Here is a 21,755-nt window from a genome sequence, read left to right on the forward strand (position 1 = left end):
TTAGTGTACATGTGTAACATTCTCCAAATTAAACCTCAAAGCCATAGAGAGAGAGATAGAAGAGGAGGGAGGTGAGGAGAGGAAAGGTAGGTTGCACACAGACTCCCAAATCTTGCTCTTTCTGGCATGTGTTCCTCGCTTGCTTAAATAATTGCCGTCCAAAAAGACACCTGTTACACCACCCCCCACCACATACCCCCACGTCCCACCCGCTCATCCCTTCTGGAACCAAAGCCATGACTTAAAGCTCCAGCAGCAGGCTTCAAAAAAGAAATGGAGAAAATGTTATTTCGCCTACAAATGAGCAGTGGCTGTGCGTGCGTCCTTGAAATGAGAACAAAGAGGGAAAATAATCAAACTTGAAAAGCAAAACATCCATCTGAAATACCAGCCCGTGGGAGAGAGGTGGAAAGGGGGATACAGGGTGAGCTCCATTGTATTTAAAGGCATTAACACTCCAAAGTTATGGTTTTACAACTCCATCTGTATCATATAACCCATCCACCTTTCTTTCTCACATTTGTTCCGGCTTGCAGAAAATGGTGTACGTTTGACTGGTGTTGATTGTTATGGGTCTATCATTCTCAGCTACTATCTGTAAAAAGCACCCCTACACCTCTGGGCTAGGCTAATATTATGCACAGTATATGCTGTAGGGCTGGGAATTGCAAGGGACCTCACAATACGATATTATCACGATACTTAGGTGCCAATATGATATGTATTGGCCAACGTGCAATCACTGGAGAATAAACTGGATGATCTCTGTTCAAGACTATCCTACCAACGGGACATTAAAGTATGTAATATGTTATTTTTTTACCGAGTCGTGGCTGAACGACGACACGGATAATATACATTTGGCTGGGTTTTCCGTGCATCGGCAGGACAGAACAGCTACGTCTGGTAGGACGAGGGGTGGGGGTGTGTGTCTATTTGTCAATAACAGCAGGTGCGCAATGTCTAATATGAGGGAAGTCTCAAGGTATTGCTCGCCTGTGGTAGAGTACCTCATAATAAACTGTAGACCTCACTCTCTACCAAGAGCGTTTTCATCTATATTTTTCATAACCGTCTATTTACCACCAAAAACCGATGCTGGCACTAAGACCGCACTCAACAAGCTGTATAAGGCCATAAGCAAACAAGAAAATGCTCATTCAGAAGCGGTGCCCCTAGTGGTCAGGGACTTTAATGCAGGCAAATTTAAATCCGTTTTACCTCATTTCTACCAGCATGTAACATGTGCAACCAGAGAGAAAAATACTCTAGACCACCTTTACTCCATGCACAGAGACGCATACAAAGCTCTCCTTCGCCCTCCATTTGGCATAATTCTATCCTCCTGATTCTGGCTTACAAGGAAAAACTAAAGCAGGAACTACCAGTGACTCACTCAATACGGAAGTGATCTGATGACGCAGATGCTACGCTACAGGACTGTTTTTCTAGCACAGACTGGAATATATTCCGGAATTCATCCAATGGCATTGAAGAGTATACCACCTCAGTCACCAGCTTCATCAATAAGTTCATCGACAACGTCGTCCCCACAGTGACCGTATGTACATATCCCAACCAGAAGCCATGGTTTACCGGCAACATCTGCCACAAGCTAAAGGCTAGAGCTGCTGCTTTTAAAGAGCGGCACACTCCTTGAAAGCAGACGCTTCTAAGAAATCCCGAAATACCCTCAGACGAACCATCAAACAGGCAAAGCGTCAATACAGAACTAAGATTGAATCCTACGACACCGGCTCTGACGCTCGTCAGATGTGGCAGGACTACAAAGGGAAACCCAGCCGCGAGCTGCCCAGTGACGCGAGCCTATCAGACGAGCTAAATGCCTTTTACGCAACACTGAAGCATGCATGATAGCACCAGCTGTTCGGGACAACTGTGTGATCACGTTCTCCATTGACGAGGTGAGCAAAACCTTTAAACAGGTCAACATTCACATTCAAGGCCACGGGGCTAGGTGGATTACCAGGGCGTGTACTCAGAGCATGCGTGGACCAACTGGCAAGTGTCTTCACTGACATTTTCAACCTCTCCCGGACCCATTTTGAACCTCTCCCTGAATCTATAATACCCACATGTTTCAAACAGACCACCATAGTCCCTGTGCCCAAGATAGTGAAGGTAACCTGCCTAAATGACTACCACCCCGTAGCACTCACGTCGGTAGTGTGGAGTGCTTTGAAAGGCTGGTCATGGCTCATATCATCACCATCATCCCAGAAACCCTAGACCCACTCCAATTCACATACCGCCCCAACAGATCCACAGATGACGCAATCTCAATCTCACTCCACCCTGCCCTTTCCCACCTGGACAAAAGGAACACCTATGCGAGAATGCTGTTCATTGACTACAGCTCAGCATTCAACACCATAGTGCCCACAAAGCTCATCACTAGCTAAATACCCTGGCACTAAACACCTCCCTCTGAAACTCGATACTGGCCATCCTGACGGGCCGCCCCCAGGAGGTAAGGGTAGGCAAAAACACATCTGCCTCGCTGATCCTCAACACGAGCACCCCTCAGGGGTGCGTGCTTAGTCCCCTCCTGTACTTCCTGTTCACCCATGACTGTGTGGCCAAGCACGACTCTAACACCATCATTAAGTTTGCTGACACAACAGTGGTAGGCCTGATCACCGACAACGATGAGACAGCCTATAGGGAGGTGGTCAGAGACCTGGCAGTGTGGTGCCAGGACAACAACCTCTCCCTCAACGTGAGCAAGACAAAGGAGCTGATCGTGGACTACAGGAAAAGGAGGGCCGAACATGCCCCCATTCACATTGACGGGTCTGTAGTGGAGTTGGTCGAGAGTGTCCACATCACCAACAAACTATCATGGTCCAAACACACCAAGACAGTCGTGAAGAGGGCATGACAACACCTTTTACCCCTCAGGAGACTGAAAAGATTTGGCATGGGTCCCCAGATCCTCAAAAAGGTTTACAGCTGCACCATCGAGAGTATCCTGACCGGTTGCATCACCACCTGGTATGGCAACTGCTCGGCATCCGACTGTAAGGTGCTTGAGAGGGTAGTGCGTATGTCCTAGTACATCACTGGGGCTAAACTTCCTGCCATCCAGGACCTACAAACTAGGCGGTGTCAAAGGAAGGCCCAAAAAATTGTCAAAGACTCCAGTCACCCAAGTCATAGACTGTTCTCTCTGTGACCGCACGGCAAGCGGTACCAAAGCACTAAGTCTAGGTGCAAAAGGCTCCTCAACAGCTTCTATCCCCAAGCCATAAGACTGCTGAACAATTAATCAAATGTTCACCCAGACTATTTAAATTGACACCACCCCCCCTTGTTTTCATACTGCTGCTACTCGCTGTTTATTATATATGCATAGTCACTTTACCCCTACCTACATGTACAAATTACCTCGACTAACCTGTACCCCTGCAAGTTGACTTGGTACCGGTACCCTCTGTATATAGCCTCGTTATTGTTTTTTTATTGTGTTACTTTTCATTTTTTACTTTAGTTTATTTAGTAAGCGTTTTCTTCACTCTATTTCTTGAACTGAATTGTTGATTAAGGGGTCGTAAGTAAGCTTTTCACGGTAAGGTGAATACCTGTTGTATTCGGCGCATGTGACAAATAAAATGTGATTTGATTTATTGCGACTCTCACGATTTTATAGGTACTGCGATTGTATTGCGATTTGATGTTCCAAACATATTGTGCACTATGTGTCTGCTGCAGAGAGACAAGACAGTTGGCTCACTTTTTAAAAAGAAGATATCAGTACCCTTTTTTTAAATTACATTTTTTATCATTACTTGGAGTCAAAGTATCAATATAATATTGCGATATGTAACTGTATTTAACTTGTTTGCTTATGGCCTTATACAGCGCGTTGAGTGTGGTCTTAGTGCCAGCATCGATTTGTGATGGGAAATAGACGGCTACGAATAATATAGATGAAAACTCTCTTGCTAGATAGTGTGGTCTACAGCTTATTATGAGGTATTCTACCTCAGGCGAGCAATTCCTTGTGACTTCTATAATATTAGACATTGCGCACCAGCAGTTATTGACAAATAGAGACACACACCCTTCCCTCGTCTTACCAGACGTAGCTGCTCTGTCCTGCCGATACACGGAGAAGCCAGCCAGCTCTATATTATACGTGTCGTCGTTCAGCCACGTCTTGGTGAAACATAAGATATTACAGTTTTTAATGTCCTGTTGGTTGGATAGTCTTAATCGTAGATCGTCCAGTTTATTTTCCAATGATTGCATGTTGGCCAATAATACAGAGTGGTGGTTTATCTACTCCCCATTTTTCTCTGTCTTTTCTTCACGCTGATGACGGGGATTTGGGCCTTGTCTTGACAAAGCAGTATATCCTTTGCGTCTGACCCGGACTATTTACATTGACCCTGTCCCACCTTTGTTTTTACACTGCTGCTACTCGTTGTTTATTTTCTATGCATAGTCACTTTATAAATTACCTCGACTAACCTGTACGAGTCAATATGTATATAGCCTTGTTATTGTTATGTAAATATCTTGTGATTTTATTAAATGTTTTACTTTAGTTTATTTAGTAAAATGTTCTTAACTCTATTTCTTGAACTGCATTGTTGGTTAAGGACTTGTGAGTAAGCATTTCACAGTAAGGTCTACACATGTTGTATTCGGCGCATGTGACAAATAGAATTTTATTTTATTTTATACAAATGTTCCCCCATCACTAATGTGCTGTGCTGGTTTGCTTTGTTCCCCTACCTAGAGCGCCTTCACAGTCAATCTGAAAATGAAACTTAATACGTGCTAAGATATTCCATATATTATTCTAAGACAAATCTGATTTATTGCGTTTCGCTATAAGCCCTCACCCTTTGGTTTCCACCTCACATGCAAGGTGTTGGTTTGGAGACCTATAATCTGTAAGGTGATGTGAACATTGAGAAAAGAAAAAAAATTTGAGTACTGTTCTTTAAATACTTTTTCTTCTTTTGCTAATTATCATTGATCACAGAATAACACATTTGCTGCTGCAGTGCAGCTCACTGGTTTAGAACTCAGGTACATTTCCTCATTAAAACCACATTAAGTACTTGTAAAACGTGAATAAAAACTAAATCCGAATGCACTCCTTTCCGTCATGTGCATTCTAACATTCTAACATTCTAACCATTTGAATCTCAGAGTTACTTCTCAGTTGGAGAATGTTTATTAGTTTATTTTCTAACAGAACAACAAAGTGATTAGGGGCCATGCTGATTTAATGAGAGAGAGAGAGAGAGAGAGAGAGAGAGAGAGAGAGAGAGAGAGAGAGAGAGAGAGAGAGAGAGAGAGAGAGAGAGAGAGAGAGCTGTGCCACACTGAACTTGTCTGTGTGTTAGCTTTATGAGACTACAACCCAATTCATCCAGAGGAAGAGGGAGGGGGGAGAATCAGTTCCAGGCCAGCACCTTTCACTCTCTCTGTTAGCACTGTCCACCTCTCTTCCGCTATCGACTTGCTGTCTTCATATTTCCCCAAACCTGGGCCTAGTCCAGCCATCACACCATAAAGAGCCTTCCAGAGCACCACTCCAGAGCAACACTGTCTGGGCACGCAACCCTGACACCTCTTTCTCCCTCGTTTTCTCTTGTCACTCTTTCACATACATACACTCTCTTTCTTTCTCTCTCTCTCTCTTAGTCTCTATGTCTTATTCTCTTTCTTTCTCTCCAACCACTCTCTCTTTCTCTCTCCTCTAGGCCCTGCCAGAGTCTCTCTGGCTCTCATGATAACAGGCAGAACACATGGGGTTAGAGTGGGAAACTAATGGCTGATGACAGGAACTTTACCATTTGCTGTTTCTTTGTGGTCATGCATGCCTGTGTGTGTGTGTAAGGTCATGGTTATTATTTTACTCTTTTACCCCGTCCTTTGTCTGTTTCTCTCCCCTTTCACTCTTTTTCTCTCATTCCCTGGCATTACTACTTTCCCAGCCCTCCAGTCTGTCTGTGATGTAACTCCTCTACAGCTCACCCAGGCCTTCACCTCTCACAAACTAAACTTTCTACCAATCTCCTGCTGGGGGAGCCTCTCTTCTCTCTCTCTCTCTCTCTCTCTCTCTCTCTCTCTCTCTCTCTCTCTCTCTCTCGCTCTCGCTCTCGCTCTCTCTCAAATCAACATGGCTCCTAATCACCTTGATTATTTTTATAGTTGAACTGTCGCTCTGCGGCTCCCCGTTAGAGTTCTGCTTAATTACTATCCTCCGACAATTTGTTTATTTATATTGCTGCCTGCCACCATGCCAGGGAAGGGGGAAAGGAAGAGGGAGAAAGATCTGGAAAAATGTCAACTTCTTAGTTATTTGTAATCAGATCAGGAATGATTCATTTGTAGTTGACATAATATATAATATTACATTCAAATAAAGATAATATGATGTCCTCATATCCAATTCTGTATTCAAACATGCATCGGACTACCCCATAAGTAGCCTACTCTTTATGGTGTGATGTAAGATGGAAGGGGGCTGAAACATTTGAGAAATTATTATATTACGACTAGAGACTCAGACAACAACCAAACACGGACTCAAGGTACAGCAACAAAACCGCTAACTCAAGAAAGACTGAGGAGAGGTCAGGGAGAATGTATGGGGTAGAATCAACTTCTGAATACCCTTTGTTTATCTGCAAACACACAGCATCTTTCCACTTAGTGCAAGATTCAAGAGAAGTAGAAAATATGTGAACTTTCTCAGCAGTTCCTTTGGGTTTCAGAGACATTTGGTGAAAGACAGTGTGGGCTTCTCTTTGAATAGTTATTGTATAGGTCACAAGTTGAGCTAGCTGTGCATAGACACAGCCCACATAAACTCATCATTAAGAACCTGTAGAACCATAAAGGTGTGGGTAGAACTTTACTGACACCTTCCTCGACACGACTTCAAAAGGCTGACAAAACAGAAGATATGAGCAGTGGAAGCCAACCAACCCTGGTCCCTGAAGAGTTTGTAGGTGTGAAGTGCGTTTGTTTAAGACATAACTGATTCTTCTTTGCTCAGCACAACTTTATTATGTGGAAAAAGCTATGTTAGTGCTGGGCTTGAACAGAAGCCTCTACACTGGAGCTTCTCAAGACCAGACCTGATGACCATCAATACAGTCTATATGTGTGAGGCCACTTGAGAGAGATGTTTTCCTGACATTTGTTTTTTCATCTCCAGGTTCAACTTATACACTACAACCACGAGCTGTATACCAACTACACAGAGGCAGCCAAGAGCCCCAACGGACTGGTCATAGTGTCTATATTTATGAAGGTGAGTATGACATTCTCACTTCTCCAACTTTGACCTCACAATGGGCCTCAATGTATCAATTGTGAGAAGCCTGAATTTGTACGTAAAGTCTTCTTCACATGAACGCGTGAAAAGACAAATAGAGACTATTATGCATCAAAGATAATTATTTTCAAAGAAACTACAGTGTGATTTAACCGAGGACATCCATTCGAGTTGTGAATAGGCTCCTGTGGATTTACCTGCGGGCTAATTAACTTGGCATAGTGTCACGTTGCATCAGTTCCAGATTCACAGTGTAATTATCGCTCAGATATGGGCAAAAGATAGATCTTGTTATAAATACAAAATACCAAACAGACCAATGTATCATAATCGAATACAAGATACTTTTGCAAAGTATTGTATCTAGATAAAATGCAGCTATTTTAGGTATACATTAGCAAGTAGACTGTAACGAATATTTTTTTACTTGCTATGACTGGTAGCTTAGCAGGTAGAGTAGGGAACTGTAGAACATTCTGGGTCGTGAGGGAATGAGGTCCAATCCTGTGAAACCACACTCTTTGCAGCACTGTCGTTCAAATAATGTGTTTTAGTTAGTATAGTATAAGCTTCTGTCTTAAGCATCCTAAATAATGCCATAGATTCCGTTTTTGAAGAATAGTAAACTTCAAAGCAAAAAAGGGAAGAATGATGTAAGATGGAAACCTGGCATTCCAACTGATTATAGGCTACTAAAGACAACAAGTTATCGCTGCCCCATGGTAGTTTTGATAAAAACAGTAAACAAAAAACATCAATCTGATAACCACACGCTGCTATTTATTGCTGACCAGCACACGTCACTAATATGCATTGTGAACAGATAATGAAGCTTTGAATAATGAACCGTTTTCTTCACAATTTGGTGAAAGCGTCAGTTTCCCAACACTAGTGTTTATTAGTTACGTTGAACCAGGTCTCCTAGCTCTGGAACGGCTGGAGGTCCCCGAGGAGAGAATTGAGAACTACTAACTTAATCAACCGTTCTCAATTAACGTGATTTTTTTCTCACAAAACACAGTCACTGGCCATAGAGGTATATATCATGCATAACACAACAGATTAGATCAACTGGCATGACAATCTCACTCACAGTTGCACAAAAAGAGCTGTGACCAAACCACGGCCAAAAATATTTGAATAAGCCACATGTGTAGTGGTAGAAGTTATAATTTGAGCAGTCACCAAATGTAATTACATTTTTCATGTACACACCCACACACACTCCCACCACTATAACAGACAGAGAGGTACATCATCCTGAAATCAATCAACACTTCACCCTCTCATCCACTCCAGTCCTTCTCAGCCTGACCCTCCCTGGTAATGATGCCAAACTCCAGCCATCTTGAAGGAGCTTGTTTAACTAAGGCTCTCAGACGAGTCCTGTCTCATTGTTATAGCCGCTGAAGAGATGGGAAGTGAGGCTGTCCTTCAATATCGCAGGAACCAATTTCTGGTTTCCAGGGGACCATTCACACCTGTGCACACACCGTGTTACCCTTTCAGGGACTCAGACTGGCAGTAAGGGTTTCCTTCGGTCGTCAGTGTCCTAAGCTGCCATTAGAAATTACAATTGGGGACTGTAAATGTGTGGGATCACCTGTGGAAACAGTCTCACAATGGAGGAGGTCATAGTGAAGCTGTGGAGATAGACACTACATGGAGTTTGAGTCACCTTCATCATGGGCCATATCTACCTGGCAAAGTTTTGTCAATCGTAATTGACTATCTAGGTTGTGACGTTGTTGAATTGACGTAAAGCCATATTGTTTTACTTTTCCTTCACACATTAGAGAGTACTCTCTAGTTACATGCTGCAGAATACCCCCTAGGTGCTTTCTCCAATAAATATGTTCAGAGAGACTCCATGCAAATCTGTTTAGAGACAGAGAGAGGCTGCATGCCTCCAGAGCAGGTCAAAAAAGGAAGTATTTTGCAATGTTGCGACGAGAGACATCCATTTCTTTTTCATCACTTTGCCACCAAGACATCTTGACAATTAGAATTGTGAGGAGGAGTGCATATGGAGGACGGGCTAGGATGCTGGGGCTGGGGACAAAGAGGGCTCATCTTTAACTGAGTGTGTTCCAAGCTGACTGTGGACACCTGGGTCTTTAGACTGCAGCTAGGGTACTACAGGACAGCTAAAAGCAGCTCAGGGCCAGCTAGCACATAATGTTCTGAGAACCATATTGTCCTTAGAGCTTGGTGAGAGAGAGAACATGTGTTCAGAGAACGTGTTCAGAGAACATTAAGAAACAGTGTTAATTTGTTGGAATTTCAGTACTTCAGCATAACATTTTCTGCAGGTTTTTTCATGGTTCTATTTAAAGTCATGTTCTCAGAACATTAAGCAAACACAAGAAGACATAAGTAACTAGGGCTGTAACGGTACACGTATTGATACCAGACTGTTCGGTATGGGGACTTCGGTTCGAACTGTGAACCAGAATGAATACATCATAAAAAATTAACACTAAGCAGCCCACGCTGCATTGTATCCCATTGCCTCGTGAGTAGATCTGAGCTGAAAAAACACCAGGCTATTCCATTAAAACTACTACAGCCTATGCACATGTTGCAATCAAAATTCGAATCTTAGCTGTCGGAATTCAAATGATCCTTTTGTGAGGTTCAGCAGGGAACAGTAGATGGCAAGGGGTGGGATCGATAAACCAGATTTGAAGGATCCTCCATTATCGTTTAAATCTCCAGTTTGGGAACATTTTGGCTTCACAGTCGATTACAACGACGATGGACAGAGAGTTGTGGATAAAAAGTTTATAGTATGTTCTCCACTGCTCAATGAAAATAGCTTATGCAGAGTGGCGCATGTAGCTTGTTGTTGTTGTCGGCCAATCACAAGTCATCAAAGCACCACTACAGTTATAAAGCCTCTGTGTGTGGCAAAGCAAGTTAGGAGATTATCTCATCAATGGAAGATGGATGTAACCACGCCAGCCCAGGATCTCCACATCCGGCTTCTTCACTTGCAGGATCGTCTGAGATGGGGTGGGGGGTGCTGAGGAGTATTTCTGTCTGTAATAAAAATAAAAAAACTAATTCTGATTGGCTGGGCCTGGCTCCCCAGTGGGTTGGCCTGGCTGTCAAGTGGGTGGCCTATGCCCTCCCAGGCCCACCCATGGTTGCACCCCTGCGCAGTTGTGAAATCCATAGATTAGGGCCTAATGAATTTATTTCAATTGACTGATTTCCTTATATGAACTATAACTCAACGAAATCTTTGAACTTGTTGCATGTTGCATTCATATTTTAGTTCAGTATAGGTAAGATCTTGTTATCATGGAAAGGATAATACCTGTCTATTTGTGGGAAAATCCTTTACCTATTTGCTTATGGCCCTTCCTACACCTATCAATTTGATTTTTAAATTAAAAGAGCAAAAAATATTCAATTTTATTTGGAACACCAAGTCAGACAAAATTAAACGGGCCTATTTATAAAATGAATAATTATTCGGCAGGCAGAAATGATTAGATATTAAATCATTAGACCTCTCACTAAAGGCTTCAGTCAAAGCTATACCTAAATCTGAACTGGTTCTCTAGCAGAATAGTAAGAATGGCTCACCCGTGTTCAAGAATGGCCTTTTTCCCTTTATTCAGATTACAACCTCTCACTTTCGGTAATTTGAAAATGTTATAATTTCCAAAATATTGCTATTTTTAAAACATGCCATAGAAAGTTGGTTGCAATTTCAGTTTAATCCACCAGAAGACAGAACAAATATTACAACAAATATTAAAATATACTTATTTTTCTTGTAAAAATATACTTATTTTTCTTGTAATCTTTGTAAATGATATCATAAATAGGACTGGTGGAGTTGTCACAATGCAGCTAACACAAATAAATAGAAATGTCTGCTCCATCCAAAATTACAACCAACTAATTGCAGCATTACTGCAAAAATGGAAGAGGCAAGTGGAAGGGGGAAAAAGTTAGGAACTTATCTGTCGGCTCTGCATTAAAGACCAAAATTGGTTGAAGAAAATTGTGATAAAAAGAAAGTATACCAGTTTCATTTAAGGACCAAAAAATTGACAGCAAAATAGTTGAGAAAAGATTTTCAATGTTCCGGTTTCATGGCACATGGTTTATGTGCCGTGGTTTACTGATACAAAAAAACGGCGCTGGATTCAAAACTTTGAGTTTTTAAATGTAAACTATTATACAATATTCCTGCAACCAATATAATGTTATATATATGGGAAATACAACCATCCCAACTCTACACATTGTGCTGCGAAGAGACAGAATCATTAGATAATTCGTTTTTGGTACTGTTTTTGGTCTCAGGTTCAGGAATGGCTGGAATTGCAACAAAGTTCAGGAATTGCAACATTTACCTGGAGTTAACTCTGCAAATAGCACTACTGGGCATAGTCTGAAAAGTCATAGTCAATCGATCAATAATATAATATTACTCTTAGCAAAAATGCTTCTTTAATTTACAATCTGTAGAAATGATGAGAATAGAAAGTTTCAGAACTTTTGTGAAACAGCAGAGTTGAAAATGTATGGCATATAGAAAGCAAAACTGCATGGTCTTCAGAGATGGGAGGGGTTGAGTGGAGCTGAAGGATGGGACTAAAAACAAACAAAAGATAACTAATGTAAAATATACTGTGTCCGTAAAATGTATATAGTATGTATGAGCTGGAAGTAGAAGCCTAAGTGTTGTTTCCCAATACTTTACTCCAATTAGGGGATGAGAGGTAGGGTTTGGGAAAAATAATAGAGGAAAATATATAAAAAATATATACAATATACAGTATACAGTCAAAAGTTTGGACATGCCTTCTCATTCAAGGGCGTGCAAAGCTGTCATCAAGGCAAATGGTGGCTATTTGAAGAACCTCAAATATAAAATACATTTTGATTTGTTTAACACTTTTTGGGTTACTACATGATTCCATGTGTTATTTCATAGTGTTGATGTCTTCGCTATTATTCTACAATGTTGAAAACAAAGAAAGACCCTGGAATGAGTAGGTGTGTCCAAACTTTTGACTGGTACTATATATATATATATATATATATATATATATATGGGGTATTGGAACTGATGCAGACAATTACATTGATAGAAGCCACAATCTATTTGCAATATTAAAGCTGATCCACTCCCTAACAAAATAAAGCCAAGTAAAGGTGTTGACCCTCTACATCTATCAAGACAACTGGAGCACTGGCCTAGCCACTCTTAAATATCACCTGGGCAAGCGCAGGTGAAACGCCTTCCGACTAACGAAATGGACAAGCCAGCACAGGTGTAACACATACTGACTAACAAGGTGACACCAATCGGTGCGCCCAACCTGCTAAAGTGATATACAGTACGTGCTAAAGTCAAACCTTAGAAAATAAATGGAAAAACCGAAGCCTGTAACAGTGACTCTCTCTTCTCTTGTATTCCAGATTGCAGAGACTTCAAATGCGTTCCTGAATCGAATGTTGAACAGGGACACCATCACAAGAATAACATATAAAAGTAAGTAGAAATGCACATGTAGACTATAACGGAAAACACATTGGAAAGTCAAAGAGTAGCTTCAGAGTCTGCAGTAAACAGTTCCTTCCTCCAGAAGGCTATCAGGCAGAGGAAACTAGGGCTGCTGGATAGCCATATTGGAAATGGCTGCTGAGATCATCTGGGGCAATGGTTGAGAAGAGAGGCCCATAATTGGATTAATGGGATTGAGAAGAGACTGAATAAACACAGTGACCCCCAGTGGATTGGAGGTCTCAGAAGCTGTCATAAACACACACACACACACACACACACACACACACACACACACACACACACACACACACACACATACACACATATACACACACATATACACACACACACATATATACATACATACGTACACACACACACACCGCCCCCTCAACCTCAGGAGTCCTCCGGCATACCCATCTCTCAGCCTGCAGCTCTGCTTGCCCAGGCCATGTAATTTTCAAAGCCCTCTCCACGCACCCACACACATGCACACCCACACACACAGCATCCGAATGGAATTATTAATGCCTACGTGGCTACCAGAGATGTGTGATAACAGAGCGGGAGTAACAGGACTGCAGGGGCAGATTTAGTGAGGTGGTAATGGAATAGAACATGATTGATGTCCACAGATTAAGGATTGGCTTTTTTGTTTTTCTTTACCTTTCAGGATGTCTATATCTTACCTGTAGGGTAGGGGCTGGTGAGCATGCTGATGTTTGTTGTTCTAGTCTAGATAGATACGCTGTGTGAATGTGAATAGCATCTAAAGTCCTAGTGCCAGTCTACATTAGCATAGAGGGAGCAGCTACTGTGACCTCGTCACAACAAACAAAGTGCAGTTGGCTCCCATTTATTATAAACTGAAACCACAACAGATGACAACATATTGAGAGTGTGTTAGCGGAGTGTGGAGAGATAGAGAGGGAGAGACCAAGGGAGAGATGGAGACAGAGATGGAAAGAGAGAGCGAATGATGGAGAGAGGGATGGACAGACAGAGAGAGCGAGGAGGGGAGAGCGAGAGAGAGATGCAGTAATTCTAATTACATTCCTGACGAGAGAAGTACTTTGCATAAAAGGGGTTTGTGATGCAGTCTGCTATACCAACAGCCTGTCAAGCAGTTGGAGGGTAACCAGCTCAATGTGAAATGAGCAATCTGCAAAACTTGTACATGCAAATGACAAACATACTGGTTAGAGTGGATGTAATGTAATATGTTTTGAGACTGGAAGACAAATATGTAATGTAAATTCAAAACAAAATTAGCTTGAGAGGACATGAAATGTGATTGATACAAGTAATCAATACAGTGTTCTACAATTCTGGAACTAGGGACTCACAGGAGGTGCAGGGTTTTGTTCCAGCCTAGCACAAATGCATCTAATTCAACTAATAAGTGCTTGTGTTGGACCTGTGCTAGGACACAAGCATGCTCACTCTGTAGCTCTCCAGGCCCAGGACTGAAGAAATCTGCTATAATGACATATTAAGAAGTTTTATTGAATTCTAACCTGTCTATCTTGCCCATCTCCAGATGATGCGTATCTACTGACGGGCCTGAACATCGAGGAGATTTACCCAGAAACCTCTAGTTTTATCACGTACGACGGGTCCATGACCATCCCGCCGTGCTTTGAGACGGCCACGTGGATCCTGATGAACAAGCCAGTGTACATCACACGGATGCAGGTCCGTCTCTAAAGTAGCTCCTTACTGCTTAGATACACTCTTAGAAAACAAGTGTTCTTTGGCGAGGGACAGGGTTCTACCAAGAACTGTTTTCATCCTAAGAACCATTTTTTAAATAAAGTGTATTTACCTCAGTGTTTAAAATTTAACATCAGGAGTTTGAGTAATCTGATCTAAAAAGACAGATGTGAGAATGTTTTAAACTGTACCTATGGGAATATTTCTGCAAGAATCAGGTATTCCCATTTTACATATACAGTACTGACATAGTTGATATCTTTGCCATTTCTTTCTTTCAAATAAGTATTTTCTGTGATTTTATTGAGCAGAGAATAGGAGAATAGAAGGGAGTCTAAGTGAACTAACTCTGTAGGTAGTGTAAAAGAACCCCAGTGTTGGTGTTAATAACCAGAGATGAGTGTAATTGTGTCATTTTTACTCTTTCTAGAGAAAAACACTCAAAACCACGCCCATCATTTTTACAAGCATGCTTTATTGCAGGTTCATTTTCAGAATTGGTTGTTTCAACATCTGTATTTTTGCATGGACATTGATTGGTTGGTTAATCTTATGCTACACGAAGATAAATAACATCTACATTTTTATCAACTAATCCAATCTGTTAGCAGTTGGACTTATTGCACCCGTTACTGAGATGGTTGTTCCAGTTTAGATGATTTAGGTAGTCTCCGTTAGCAATCTTCTCTATCCTAACAGTCAGTCTGAATGCAGGTTGCGGGTAATTAAACGTTTAAATTGTTGTATATCCTAACTCTGGTTGGATTCCAATAGGAATCACACAACACTTTCAAATCAAATTTTATTTTATTGGTCACATACACGTGTTTAGCAGATGTTATTGCGGGTGTAGTGAAATGCTTGTGTTTCTAGCTCCGACAGTGCAGTAATATCTAACAAGAAATATCCAACAATTCCACAACATATACCTAATACACTCAAATCTATGTAAAGGATTGGAATTAAGAATATATCAAATTTGCGACCAAGCTTTAACTTCTTGACTGACGTCTTGAGATGTTGCTTCAATACATCCACTTCATTTTCCACCTCATGATGCAATCTATTTTGTGAAGTGCACCAGTCCCTCCTGCAGCAAAGCACCCCCACAGCATGATGCTGCCACCCCCGTGCTTCACGGTTGGGATGGTGTTCTTCGGCTTGCAAGCGTCCCCCTTTTTCCTCCAAACATAACGATGGTAATTATGGCCAAACATTTCTATTTTTGTTTCATCAGACCAGAGGACATTTCTCCAAAAAGTACGATCTTTGTCCCCATGTGCAGTTGCAAACCGTAGTTTGGCTTTTTTATGGAGGTTTTGGAGCAGTGGCTTCTTCCTTGCTGAGCGGCCTTTCAGGTTATGTCGATATAGGACTCGTTTTACTGTGGATATAAATACTTTTGTACCTGTTTCCTCCAGCATCTTCACAAGGTCCATTGCTGTTGTTCTGGGATTGATTTGCACTTTTCGCACCAAAGTACGTTAATCTCTAGGAGAGAGAACGAGTCTCCTTCCTGAGCGGTATGACGGCAGCGTGGTCCCACGGTGTTTATACTTGCGTACTATTGTTTGTACAGATGACAGTGGTACTTTCAGGCACTTGGAAATTGCTCCCAAGGATGAACCAGACTTGTGGAGGTCTACAACTTACGACTTGCCAAAACTATAGTTTGTTAACAAGAAATTTGTGGAGTTGTTGAAAAACAAGTTTTAATGACTCCAACCTAAGTGTATGTAAACTGTATTCCAATCACTGTATTCCAATCAGTGTGAGCAAAGCAGTCCTGTAGCATAATCTCTGATTCTGATGACCATTTCTTAACGGAGTGAGTCACGGGTTCTTCCTGTTTGAGCTACTGCTTGTAAACAGAAAGCAGGAGTACGGAGTTATGACCTGATTTTCCGATTGGCGGACGAGGGAGGGCCTTGTATGCTTGCTTGTGGGTAGAGTAACAGTGAGGTAGAGAACCCTCTGCAAAAGGGTTCTACCTAGCACTCAAAATGGTTCCACTATATGGTTCTACTTAGCCATTTTTTTTTCTAAGAGTGTACATAAGACTGTCGGACAGCAATTTATGTTCCTCCACATTGATTTTTCTCCCATTAATACTGAAATAAAGTCCCTTTTCTTCACTTCTGTTCCACTCTCTTCTCTTCTTTTCTTTTAATTTTCCTCTGCGCTGCTTTGCTCTCCTCTCCTCTTGTTCTTTCCATTACATACTCTTCCTTTCCATCTTCTTTACCCCTCTCTTTGTTCATGAATCCCCCTTCCCTCTCTTCCTCTCTCCTCTCCAGATGCACTCCTTACGACTGTTGAGTCAGAACCAGCCGTCTCAGATCTTCCTGAGTATGAGCGACAACGTTCGCCCGGTTCAACCGCTGAACAACCGCTGCATCCGGACTAACATCAACTTCAGCATGCAGGGCAAAGACTGTCCCAACAACAGGGCCCAGAAGCTCCAGTACCGAGGTAAACACGGCTCCAGTCCACCCACCACTGCCATTTTGTTAGCCATGTATTTAGGTCCGACTAGCAGACGTATACAAAATATTGGTGAAGGAGTCATGGACATTTACCTTGGTCATTTTCTATGTCTGCTTGTGGCCCTCATAAAGGTATTAACTACCTAAAGCATAGTCTTAAGCCTTAACTTTTATAGATTTTAAAGAGTGATTGTACATTACTTATAGTGATATTATAGCAATATTTCCAACACAAGTGTTGGAACGGCGGAATGTGTGAGCCCTACTTCATAACTACAAAGCCAGCTCAGCATCTCAGTGATTTTCAGGGACTCTGCATGCAGTCTGTTTACCATCTCCTCTCCTCTGTTTCAGCCAATATATCTGGGCAACTGCTGCACAAAATGTGAATTTTACACCTGAAGCGTAAATACATTGAGGGCAAGAGGTAACCCCCCATTATTCATTGTATTATTTTTCCAGGATCTACTGTACTGTAGCCAGACTGTTCTTTTCTCTTATCCTCTTATCCTCGCTCTCAGATGAAATTCTTATTCTGTGCAGCAGTTGTTGAGAGATTGAAACACACACACACACAAATACACACACACAAATGTGAGTACACATACATGCACTTTTACCCACACACATTTACCCACACACACACCCCTACTGTACCCTTCCAACCCACCCCCAGAGAGTAAACAGAAGCAGTACAATAGCAGCAGGGCTGTCTCGTCTTTAATTACACTCGTTGTACTTGTTTAAAGATGTAAATATCTCCAAGGTGAGGCAGAAGGGGAATAAAGTATAATTTAAATGGGAAATGGATCTAATTGGTTGTTCATCTAAGGTTAAACCTTGAAGGCAGAAGAAACTCAGCCCCCTCACAGCTAGGTCAGTGGGATAATTGAATGGGAAATGTGTATTGGGATGCTAGCAGAATGCTAACAGATACTGCAGAAATTCTGTTATTTAGCATACATTGCTAATTTTAACATAAGATAATAAGAATTTGGTGGGTGCTTATATTTGTTCTAATTCACACAAGTGAATTGGAAATGTGTTTTTTGCATATCCCAACTCTCCCTGAGACACCCTCGGAGAGTGGAGTCTCAGCCAGAGTCACATGGACACCACCGCACTGTATCTCTGTGGTGCTGGGAATAAAATAAATAAAAACGCTACTTGACCATTTACTAATAGAAATGTCTCCCACACTTTTTACATATACACACGACATGTTCAGTGTTTCATGGTCAAGGTTACTTAATTTACTTTACATGCATAATTGGGTCTTCCGGTAGAGTATACTATTTTATTGATAATAATCCTAACAAGGTATTGTCATGTTATGATGAATGTTATAGAAGCTGCTGGGTACTTTAGCCAGGATAGAAAGGGTTCCATGCTAGATGTGTATTTTGTGTAAAGTGCATATACAGTAAAGTTGTGTTCTTCTCACCCTGTCCCTCTCCTCTCTTCCAGTGAATGAGTGGCTGCTAAAGTAGTCTCCCTTGGATGAGCACAGAAACAAGAGTCAAAGACAGACAGGAAGAGAGAGAGGAACGAGAGAAGGAAGAAAACAACTGGAGTCCGACCGAGGCTGCATCTCATCTAAGATTATTTCATGGCATTGTAAAAAGAGAAAAAAGAAACTGATCATAACCAAGTAAAATACTTTGCGTTGCTTTGCAAAGAGACTACTACTTTTCATACGTACATCGACAACTATTTGTCCAACACATGCTAACTAACACACCCAGTATAAATATATCTATTACGAAACCTGTTTTGATACTGATACTTTTTTGGGAGATAAAAAAAAAAAGTTCAAAACATACAAAAACACGGAAGCATTTCTTTCGTAAAGCCTCTTCACATGGACTGAGTGGGACTTTTAGCCTTTGTACATAGACACCTTGCTACCAGGGGGGGGGGATCTGAAGGACTTGTTAAGACACTGCCCCTAGTGGTGCAGACAGAGAAGGTATGCAAGGCCCATAGCTGCATCGTCATCACCGTCAACTACAAGGCATGCCGACTGCAACAACCCAAGAGAGCGAGACCTTACATTCTTGCCTTGTAACAGTAGGTCATTACAAACGGAAAAACGGGAAAGGAGCTTCTGTCTAAGGGATGAACCGATCCGTGTCTCGGCCTTTGTTGTACATAGTATAATTATCAGTACTGCTGAAAAACTGAATATGTAAAGAAAAATACAAAAACATTTTAAAATATGTTAAGAGGTTTAAAAAAGAGATGACAAAACTTGAGTATTTTAAACGCTTGGCACACTGAATTCTGGAAGCAGTTCTGAGCTGAAGCCTTTTCTTTCAGTTTTATTGTTTACAATGGTCATACACTGTGTTTGAGTAATGTTATCAGCCCAATAAATGTGTCTGGAAAGTTCACTTTGGAAAATATGCTTCACTTTACACTGTTGTTTCTATGTGCTTATTACATTGTGGCTAATGTACCGGGCTTTGTGCCAAGTTATTCAATGGTGTTGACGTGGATATACTGTGCACATTGGTGAGCGAGCAGACCGGTCTCAACTACAGCAAGAAGCGATACGTCCTCCCCCCTCCTTGTTGATGCTGTGCGTGCTGTGAGTATCATATTTCTGTCTGACGTCTCACACAAGGTGCCAGACACCTAACAATCAAGCGAGTACATAGGAAATTATACAGTGATATGTAAAACAGATTGGCCATGCCTTAGAAAGGGTGATGCTGAAAGGTTTTATTTAAAGACATAGGCATGGAAGCATTGAGGGATAATCAGGATGCAACAATTCCACCAATTCTTTCAATATTCCATAAAATAGGCAAACCATTAACAATGTTCCCTAAGAGTATTGAGACTAATTTTACCTGTACATGCAACACTATCCTGTCTGTGTTCTTAGATAAACAGTTGGTTGTGAGTTAGTAAGGGGGATTGAACTGTTTGTTTGTGGATTAACCTTCAGTGGGTGCCTCAATGGTTAGTAGCTTAAGGCTAGTTACATAAAGAAAACAAGATTGAAAATGCAATTGTAGAATCAACCTAACTTCCTGTTACAATTGAAAATGGCAACCAAAGATAATGTAATTACCATTATATCACTTTTTATCCTCAAGCAACTCAAAGGAGTTTGCGTGCGATAACAGAAAATAAAATCAGAGTATGTTGGCAAAATCCCTTTGCGCTCTCACTCTGTGTGGATGGTGTTGGACTCCTCTGTCATCTTAGGCTACTCCACCTGTAGCGAATCTCACGGATACAGCCACTCACACTTGTCATCGAAGCCCTCAGCCCCTGTAGAGGACAATGTCCTTGTTAGTCTCAGTGGAAGACAACAGAAGAATAACTACAGCACTTCACTGAATGAGACAGATAGGAAAATGACAGGTACCGATATGTTACTTTGAAGTTTGACAGTGATTATACACTCACTGCTTATTATGTATTTGTTCACAGCCTTCTAAGGTTTGAATCCTAGCCTTCTAAGTTTGAATCCCAGCCTTCTAAGTTTGAATCCCAGCCTTCTAAGCCTTGAATCCCAGCCTTCTAAGGCTTGAATCCCAGCTTAAGTGTCACCATGCAAGAACAAGTTTGTAATACTGACCTGATACTGAGTTCAGTGCCACAATCTTCTCCCCACTGCTGAGCTTTGACACTTTTGGACCAGAACCATTCCACAGATGATCCATCAGTCCACACAAACGTCCCTTCCTGTCAAGAAGAACAGTTCAAAGTTATCAACTACTTGTTGGAGGGCAGTAGTAACATATCTAATGTCCAAATCAAAGAGATATGAAATAAGACCTATCTGAGGAAGTGCTATTTGAGTGTGAAGGTTGTTTTACCTGTGCCATATTATTCAGTCCTACCCAGGCATAAGCAGAGAGGTTCTGGGTCTGCTTTACCATGGAAAGGAGAAGCTGGTATTCTTGCATTCTGTGGACAGCAGCTAGGGTACCGCCATCTCACTTGCAGTAATTCTAAATAAAGAAACATCCATGTTTGCATTGATTTGTACAAGCTTTGACTATGTAGAAATTTGGTCAGTAGATGTAATAAAAAAAACAGGTCATTCTAAATGGAAGACCAATTTTGTTATTTTCAATTCACTTTCAAAACATCACTGTAAATGGAAGTAATTTGATCATTTGATGCTCTGCAAGTGAGACACTTACCAATGCTTGCTGCCATCCCATTTGTTTCTGCACCTATCGGTAGCAATGGGGTATCTTGCTATCAGGTCCAGTACTTGGACAGATATCTGGAGAGAGAAAAAAATGTATTTTAAATCCCTAGCTCAACATATAACTAACAGATTAGAACAGTCAGTTGAAAATACTGTCTGACAACTCAAAATAAACTGGATTCAAACGGGATTGACCATTAGGGTGTCACAATGATGATCATGGGGGATTTTGGTGGACTCCAGTTCCTAGAAGGGTGAGAAGGAAACAGACAAGAACAGACACAGTCAAGACTCCCATGATGATAGATAGAAGATGGTGGTGGTCCTTTGGACTTCTATTGCAGTTCTTCCTATAAACACAATTACACCAAAAAGTGTATTACTCAGAAAAATGCTAACCTTATACCTATGGTCAATAATGATGGTGATAGTGTGATGGTTTGGGGATGCTTTGCTGCCTCAGGACCTGCGCGACTTGCCTTAATAGAAGGAACCATGAATTCAGAATTCGGATCTGTATCAGAA

The 21,755-nt window shown here is 41.4% G+C and overlaps 1 protein-coding gene and 1 pseudogene across 5 annotated transcripts in view; one reads left to right on the forward strand and one right to left on the reverse strand.

The window, feature by feature from the left end:
• Positions 1 to 19,449, forward strand: part of ca10a (carbonic anhydrase Xa) — a 324,255-nt gene extending 304,806 nt beyond the window's left edge. For 3 of the 5 annotated variants that reach the window (XM_045710258.1, XM_045710261.1, XM_045710259.1), the window contains 6 exons: positions 7,205 to 7,300; positions 12,770 to 12,842; positions 14,398 to 14,552; positions 16,868 to 17,042; positions 17,411 to 17,483; positions 18,524 to 19,449. In XM_045710258.1, coding sequence (XP_045566214.1) covers positions 7,205 to 7,300; positions 12,770 to 12,842; positions 14,398 to 14,552; positions 16,868 to 17,042; positions 17,411 to 17,445 — 534 coding nt within the window. In that variant the 3' untranslated portion in view covers positions 17,446 to 17,483; positions 18,524 to 19,449. The remainder of the gene's footprint in view (positions 1 to 7,204; positions 7,301 to 12,769; positions 12,843 to 14,397; positions 14,553 to 16,867; positions 17,043 to 17,410; positions 17,484 to 18,523) is intronic. The other 2 variants (XM_045710260.1, XM_045710262.1) reach the window with 1 other exon arrangement.
• An 882-nt stretch (positions 19,450 to 20,331) lies between these two features.
• Positions 20,332 to 21,528, reverse strand: LOC106589192 (CD209 antigen-like protein E; annotated as a pseudogene).
• Between the last annotated feature and the right edge of the window lie 227 nt (positions 21,529 to 21,755).

The sequence above is a fragment of the Salmo salar genome, chromosome ssa28 (genome assembly GCF_905237065.1).
Source record: "Salmo salar chromosome ssa28, Ssal_v3.1, whole genome shotgun sequence".
In the NCBI taxonomy this organism is placed as follows: domain Eukaryota; kingdom Metazoa; phylum Chordata; class Actinopteri; order Salmoniformes; family Salmonidae; genus Salmo; species Salmo salar.